Source organism: Phyllostomus hastatus, unplaced genomic scaffold, assembly GCF_019186645.2.
Source record: "Phyllostomus hastatus isolate PE091 unplaced genomic scaffold, TTU_PhHast_1.1 phas_scaffold_182, whole genome shotgun sequence".
Classification (NCBI taxonomy): Eukaryota; Metazoa; Chordata; class Mammalia; order Chiroptera; family Phyllostomidae; genus Phyllostomus; species Phyllostomus hastatus.
This window is the reverse complement of record NW_025334013.1, coordinates 26,781,125-26,789,265: the sequence shown is the minus strand read 5'-3', so window position 1 is coordinate 26,789,265 and position 8,141 is coordinate 26,781,125. Positions and strand designations below refer to the sequence as shown.

Here is an 8,141-nt window from a genome sequence, read left to right as displayed (position 1 = left end):
GCATGAGAGATTGGGGAGTTTTGACTCATTGCTTTATTCCAGAGCCTAAGACGACAGTGTTTGGCACATGGTAAACACTTACCTAACATTAGTTGAATGAATTCATGCCTAACATAGGTCTGGCACATACGCCTTGCTAACGTTTCAGTGCTGTGTGCCTGATGCTGTGCTGCGTGCACCACAGGAACTGCGTCATTTAACCCTCAGTGTTGCCGTTGGCCCCGTCTCACACCGAGACATGGAATGTAGCAGTCAGCCCAGGTCACAGAGTAAGAAGGGATATGAACATTGGCAGCATGAGCCAGAGTTCGCTGTCCTAGCCGCTGTGCTCTCCTCTCACATCTGGAAGTACTGGAATGGTGTATTCAGAGGGAGGGAGGGAGGCGGGAGGGAGGGAGGGAAGTCCCCCGGGAGGGAAGGAGGATGGACGAGTGGGGGCTGGGGGTGGTACTTCCAGTTCTGGTGTCCTGTGATGCTAGCAGGTGCAGATTCCCACAGTTCCCAAGCTCAGTCTCTAGGCACCACTGGATAAACGCCCCCTTTCCGACTGCCTGAGCCTGGGCCTGGCCCTTGGGTTGCCCATACAGAATATTTTTTAACTACAGGGAACTGACCCAAAAAGCAGAAAATGTGGGTGAATTCACCCTCCTCCAAGAGCGACACACAGTAACAGCAAGCAGTCCTTCCCTGCAATATTTATTAAGGAATTTACACATACACAGGAGAAAGGCAACCAGAAATTGTGGTTCCCACAGTTGAAATCTTTTAAGCAAAGTTTTCTTGTTTTAATTTTCAAGTAGGGTGAAGAGTGACTGAGAGGAAAGCTGTCCAGGCTCTCTGCCTCGTACACCTGGAGCAGGTGGGGAAACAGAGCAGCCAGGGAGACACAGGTATAAAAGAGTGATTGGCAGGTTGGGAGAGGGGAAAGGAGGACGAGAGCCATCAGTGAGATTGCACTTTTTTAACTATAAGAAAAACTGGCAAGCCAGTTTCAGGCTGTTGATAAATTATTTCCTCTCTGTTGTAAACCTAAACCTGAAAAAACAAAAACAAAAATACCCAGAGCAGATGGGGGGAGAGTGGGAGGTGGAATCCACGCACACACACACGCACACACGCACGCACGCAGTGCACACGTTAAGCTCTGCATTCCCTCTGGTGGGGCCGGTGCTCCAGCCGCAGGCAAGGCGGAGGCAGGGAAAGGGCTGTGTGTTTTCTGTGGGACCTTCATAGAGTCTTTGGTGCTAACAAAGGCTGACAGAAGCAGCGAGTCCCGATGCCTCAGATCCAGAAAGCAACTCTGGGCTCAGGAGGGTAACATTTTTGTTCATCCTCATAGATGGGGGTTCGTCTCTCCCCAGGGGTAGGCCCAACCTGATCTAAGACCCAAGAAGTATTTAATTTTATTTCAGTACATTCTTAATTCCCATAAATCATGGGAACATGATGCTTCCCGCTTTAACCAATAATTTAAACATGTAGAAATAGTTTATTAACACACATGGAAGTAGCTCTAAACCCTCCCCTCTTTGCCTAAAACAATACCTACATGCCCCTCCAACAGTCTGAAAGGAGGGTTAACCTTGTGGGAAAGGTACTCAAAAGTGTGCACATTCCTTCCGCAGTATTAAGTGCCTTCTGCCAACAATTCCTAAGGTGCTGGTGTGGGGGAGCACTGGGGGTGCTGGGGAGGAGGTCAGGATAGCTCGGGGACATGTACAACGTAAAGCAACAGAGAGGTCTGTGTGTTTGGGAAGTGGCTGTGCTGGGCAGAATGCCAAATCCCAAATGACAGACTGAGCAATTTCTAAACCAAACAGAGAGAGGTGGGAGAAGGGGGGGGCTGGAAGAGTTGGGGAAAGAGGAGCAAGGGGCAGAGAGGGCGGAGGAGAGGGGCAGCCGCACAGGTGTTCTGTTTTTATTTCCACATCTGCGGGCTGAGAGTCTGATTTGCTGCCTGTCCATTTCCGCCGCTCATCGACTGTCCATAGCTCAGCATGCCATTGGCTCCACAGAAGTTCATCCCTGCCATCTGCTGGGTCATCTGAAAGGGAGAGAGGAGACTTTCAGACGAGGATGTGGGCATGCAGCCAGCTAGTGCAAAAGGCAGGGTAGGAGTCCTTCCGTCTGCGGGGATGGGGAGGAGGAGGCAAAGGGGAACTCTGTCGTGGCACATAAGTGCCCTGAACCGCAATAGATCATTTCAAAGACACCAGAGCTCGTAAATGAAGGACTGCTCAGAAAAGACGTGTTGACAGAGACTGATGCTCAGGGAGGGAGAGACGGAGTCCTGCGGCTAGGCCACAGAAGAGCAGCATGGGAAGTGGCTCTCTCCTTCCTTTCCAGGCTCTCATCCTAAACAGAAGGAGCCTATTGTTAATTTGCCGAGGCCAGCCCTGAGAGCAGGGAGAGACCCCCACGCCAGCGCTCCTGTCTTCTCTCCAGCAGAGAGTTATTACTGCCAGTGAAAGTGCTTGTTGCACACTCCAGAGAAAAAGAAAATGGACTGTTCAGGAAGAACAAAGGCAGGCCAATAAAAAAAAAAAAAAGACCAACGTGTCTTGAGTGTGTGAGAAGGGAAATTGGGCGACCGGAGCCCCTGGAATAGGGCCCGGGTGGGGTCGGGGCCTCTCTATGGGTTGCTTTGAAAGACTAGCCGCTGCAGTGAACAGAAGAAACAATTTATCAAAGCAAAATGCCTTAAATTTCCTATGCCTAGTACATTTTCCCCAGAAGCTTTTTCTTTAGGTCTGTTTTTCTTCCACCAACCTTTAATTTCAAGCTTACAGGAAATTTGAAAGAAATAGTACAATGAAACCCATTAAGAAACCCCTTTCTTACATTCACCAATTATCAGCATTTCACCATATTCTCTGGCCCATCTGCATAAACTGTAAACAATGTTGATGGGCACTGGAAACTGTGGGTATGGGACCTTTCACCCCGGAAGTCAGGATGCATTTCATAAGAAATAACCCTCTCCTAGAACCACAACGCAATCAACACACTCAAGAAATGCAAGATCAATACAATATTTGATACACGCTTCATTTTCAGATCTCTTTGGTCTACTTTAATCTAGAACACTTCCCCTGTCTCATTTTTCCTTTTTCCTGACATTGTTTTAAGAAGCCAGCTACTTACTTAACAGAAAATCCCTCAATTTGGATACTATATCATGTTTTCTTATGGTTGGATCCATTTTTGGCAAGAATTCTACGTCAGTGATATTGTGTGCTTCTTAAGTCTTCGTACAAGATGCCAGAAAGCACGCGATATTAAGTTGTTCCATCGCTGGTGATTTTACGCTGGATCATCAGGCCTAGGTAGTAGCTGTCATTGTGTTTTTCCATTGTAATTAATACATAATCTGAACCATATTTCTTTGAGAATATGTGAATACCCTGTTTTTCTACAATTATTAGTAGTCATTCTGCAGTAAAGGCTTTCTCTCCCTGTATCCCACACCCATTTAAAAATATATGTCACTATGGACACATGGATGTTTTTCCTGCAGCGTGTTCTAGTCTATTAGTGCCTTTCTTAGTTCAAGAGCACCCTCTTCTGTTGGCATAGTGAACTGAGTGTTTTGAGGAGGGGAGGACCGTGTGTTTCTGATTTTGGGACTCTTCCACTTCCTGTCACCACCAGGCCTCCAGAGGGCATGTCCTCCTCTTCAGTCATCCCGTCGCCCGAGAAGCAGTGCTTCCCGAGGCCACCGTCTATAATCCTGTATATTTCAGTCCCTTATTTCTGATTCTCCAAATAACCAAAGTCCTTACCTACCAGGCCTCAGACCTCTTCTCAACTTGTCTCCAATCTGGGTCGGTCTTCCTCTTTCTAGAGGATGATCTTGTCTGTCTTCTATCACCTCTGGCCTCCTGTTCCCTTTCCTCTTTTCTTTTTCAATTTTAGATTTTATTTATTTGTTTTTAGAGAAAGGGAGGGAGAGAAACATAAATGTGCAGTTGCCTCTCATGTGCCCCCAACTGGGGACCTGGCCCACAACCCAGGCACGTGCCCTGACTGGGAATCAAACCAGTGACCCTTTGGTTCACAGGCTGGCGCTCAATCCACTGAGCCACACCAGCCAGGGCTCTTTTTTTGTTGTTGTTTTGTTTTGTTTTGTTTTAGAGAGAGAAAGAGAAAGAGAGATCAGTATGTCATTCCACTTATTGATGCATTCATTGGTTAATTCTTGAATGTGCCCTGACCAAGGATCGAACCCACAACTTTGGGATGATTCTCTAATCAACTGAGCTACCCGGTTAGGGTCCCTCTCCTCTCTTCACAGCCTTCTCCGTGATGCTGGCTCCGCTGGATTTAGGTGTTTATATGCCAAGTGCCATGTAATTTGAAGTGTGTAGTATTCCGTCCACGAGACATGGTAGCCATGGTTCTGGGAGGTTTTATTTGTTCTCCTTGTCTATCTGTGTATGTTATTCTTGTTTTGGTTTTGATGAATGCATAGGGAGATTTGGATTTAGGCAGTTACCCTTATTCTACATGAACCCAGAACTCTGCAGAAAGCCTGACTTTGGAAAGAAAACCTAAGCATAAGAATGTCCCTAGTGTTATCTCATCTATTGGAAGGATACAAACTATAAGGGATAGACACAAAGCGAGATGGCCTTGAGGAAGTCTGAAAATTGAAAACTCTTGTCCCAAATAAAATAGGGTAGCTTACCTGAGTAAGGTTCCATTGCAGCTGCTGGGCTGGCTGCACCCCGTACACAGTCTGGGGCATAGCTGCCATGCCTGCCATGTAGCCCGCCTGCTGGGCGGTCATCATTCCGTTTGGCACGCCCATCACTGGAGCCTGCATACCGCCCATATAGCCTGCAGGCACGGCCATGGGGGCAACCATCCCGGAGGCTCCTGGCTGAGCTACCATGCCTACTGGTGGGGTCATCATGCTTCCCATTATGCTGTTAGGGGGTGCAACCCCAGGGAAGCCAGGGTAAGCTGTGGGATATGCCATCTGAGCAGGAGCCATGAACATCGCTGCCAAGAAAACACACACACAGATCTGTTAAGAAACCACACAAAGTCAGTCCAAAGTGTCACTGGCTATGCCTTTTGCTCTAGAATTTCTCAGGACTACTCAACTCAGAATGCTCTTTTACAAAGCAAAACAGTGAGTTAGACAGAATCCCTGCAAGGCTTGCTATGGCTTACCACCGGTGGGTTTCTGACCTCGCCACATCCCCTTTAAGGTCTAGATACAGACCTAGAATCAGATGTCACAAAGGTATGACACTGGACCCCACAGAAGAATCTGCTGATACTTTGTGGCTTCATAAGAAATGTCATTCATGCGCAGGCTTGTTTGGAGTATGATGTCACAATCCCACAGCAGCTGCCCCAACACAACGAACAACTCCCGCACTTAGTCCTCATGTCTCTGCCTGGCACGTTGGCACGACCCCCACGGAATCTACCTTGAGCAGGCATCTGCGGCGTCTGGGACCCGTACAGTGAGAGGATGGAGTCTTTAGAGAGCTGTTTCTTGCTTGTTTCTTCTGATTTGCTCCCTGGCTCTGGAAACAGGTTCAGGTTTTCAGGAACAGAGCCGGCACTCCCTGCAGTTGGCATGGAACCTACAACCTTGGGGCACAGAGCGCAGGGGGAGAATTGGATGGTCCCCAGGCGGGGTCTCCGTAGGGACCTCCCTCATCGCTCTGCTGCTTCTAACTTTTGCAATAAGAATTCATAGCTGAAGTTAATAGCCTTCTGACATTTTTATCATACAAATATCTGAAAACACCTGATAGTTAAGCTATGGAACAATACTTTGTTCTTTAACAAAACAATGTGATTTGCTAAAATAAATTACAATAAAATTTAAAAATAAAAGCAATCTATAAATGATGCAGCCAGAAGTAACTGAATTTAGATACCAGAGTAGCCATTTACTTGTTGTATATCAAGAGGTTAGTCAATAAATTTTCTGAACTAATGTTTCCTCATCTATAAAATATCCATTTTGGCCCTGACTGGTGTAGCTCAGTGGATTGAGTGCAGGCCTACGAAGCAAAGGGTCGCTGGTTCGATTCCCAGTCGGGGCACTTGCCTGGGCTGCGGGCCAGGTCCCCAGTAGGGGGTGTGCAAGAGGCAACTACACATTGATGTTTCTCACCATCTCTTTCTCCTTCCTTTTCTCTCTCTCTTTACAAATAAATAAATTAAATCTTTTTAAAAATATCCATTTTGCAGGGTTGTGGTGAAGATTTCAAATTATAAATGAAATATACAAAATAATATACAAAAACACCTAGCACTGTGTATGGTACATAGCAAATATTCCTCAAATAGTAGCCATCAAATGTTTCCAGTCTTTCATACCTACAAATTCTCTGGCAATAACTCAGGCTGAGGAGTTGACCTAAAGTATCAGTTTTTACAACCTGACACCCCTCAGACAGAAGCCCATTCAAAGGGCCCACTCTTGGGGGGCAGGAGAGAATGGAGTGAATAGTAAACTTAGGCTGTAACAGAGGCAACACAGTGTTAAGGAAAGAATCAAGAACCAAGAAAACCAAAGTTCCATTCCACCAGGGAGGCATGACTTGGATCCATGATTAAGTTATCAAAACCACCCTTTTCAGAATCCTCTTTAAATCCCGAGGAGCCCACAGGACTCACCTGTCTGGAAACCGAAGAAGAGGGGGATGGAACAGAGGCCAAAAGGTCTAAGTCCTTCTCCAGGGTATTGCTGGTCTTACTGCTCACAATGGAGCAGGCCACAGGAGCGTCTGGGAAGGAAGACCGAGGTTACAATGCAGCACTGCTCACGAAGCCCACGCCTGCCTTCTACTGTAGACACAAAGACGACCGAGAAGGCCCATATGCTCCATCATGGACCTGGAAATCCAGGCTTCTGGAATCGTCTCGCTTGGATGGCGCATCCCAAGAGAGGCCTCACCCCCCGTTCTCAAGCGCACTCCGGAGAAATGTGTAGCCCAGCTACCGGGCCCAGGGCAGCAGAAACCCAGGCCTGCAGGCTGCAACAGCACCACGGCAAGGGGGCTGGCTAGCTCCTTCCTGGCTGAGGGACAAAGCCGTGTAGGACTGATTTTCAGAGAGAAATTAAAGATATAGAAATTAGAAGCCTAAGTAGCCAATAACCTAAATCCGCAGAAATGGACTGAAATAAAGACAACCACCAGTACTGTGAAAGATAAAGAATAAGCTACACTTATAAGCTACACTGAAAGGGGCATGGTTTCTAAGACGTGGAGAAAAGTGAGCTCTAGGTGAGGGGTTGCACCTGAAAACTGAGAGGATGGGGGCAAGGCTCACAGGGGCGGGCGCAGTGAAAAGGGCTAACATGCACTGAGTGCGTAGTATGTGCCAGGCTTGGGACTGAGAGATTCAGAGGCATTATCTCACTTCATCCTTCCAACAACACCCTTGAAGTGGAGACTCAGCATCGCCACGTAACACTAAGCGGCAGGGCTGGGACCCTGGCTCCAAAGGCCGTACTGGTAACCACTGCCCCGCTCTGCCGCTCTGACAACGTCTCAGGAAACTCCACCTCGGCGCACTGCTCAGACGTACAACAACAGGAAGAACACGAGAGAACGCTCTCAGGGACAAAGACACACGCCAGAGACTCCCATCTCTACCTCTCTTCCCGGGATCAGAGAGAATTCGTCAGAATTTGTAGATTACGGGAGTGGGAAAGTCTAACTCTTACCAAGGCCCAACAAATCCACGACGGGCGCTGCGGATTTCGGGGAGCTTTTCCGAGGTAGCTGTGGGTCTTCCTTTTTCTGTGGCTGAGGTGAAAATATGTTATAGAGAGAAATAAGCAGGTGTGTTGAACCCTTTTTTCCCCTCTCCACTGCAAAACCACAGGTACTGCTGTGGTGTGGTTGCTGCTGTTCAAAGAGACTTATCAAAGAAACCAAACTCAGGAAGTGTCAGGTGGAAGAATCAGGGGGCGCGGGGCACAACTCAAACCTGAAGTGGAAAACAGAGATACCATCTGTGCTCGCCTGGCTTTCTGAAGAGACAGATCTGTCTGGAACCAAGACGAGCACAGATCGGGGAGCCGACAGAAGTTTTGGGTCCCAGGGAAAAACGAGAATAAAGTAGGTGTCTGATGGCACAAAAGCCAAAAGCCAACAAATCTCCCA

The 8,141-nt window shown here is 47.7% G+C and overlaps 1 protein-coding gene across 3 annotated transcripts in view; it reads right to left on the bottom strand.

Moving 5' to 3' along the window:
• Nucleotides 1-679: 679 nt before the first annotated feature.
• Nucleotides 680-8,141, bottom strand: part of SMAP2 (small ArfGAP2) — a 44,774-nt gene continuing 37,312 nt past the window's right edge. For all 3 annotated transcript variants that reach the window (XM_045859308.1, XM_045859309.1, XM_045859310.1), the window contains 5 exons: nucleotides 7,700-7,781; nucleotides 6,646-6,755; nucleotides 5,442-5,607; nucleotides 4,688-5,004; nucleotides 680-2,044 (listed from right to left, as the gene is read on the bottom strand). In XM_045859308.1, coding sequence (XP_045715264.1) covers nucleotides 1,919-2,044; nucleotides 4,688-5,004; nucleotides 5,442-5,607; nucleotides 6,646-6,755; nucleotides 7,700-7,781 — 801 coding nt within the window. In that variant the 3' untranslated portion in view covers nucleotides 680-1,918. The remainder of the gene's footprint in view (nucleotides 2,045-4,687; nucleotides 5,005-5,441; nucleotides 5,608-6,645; nucleotides 6,756-7,699; nucleotides 7,782-8,141) is intronic.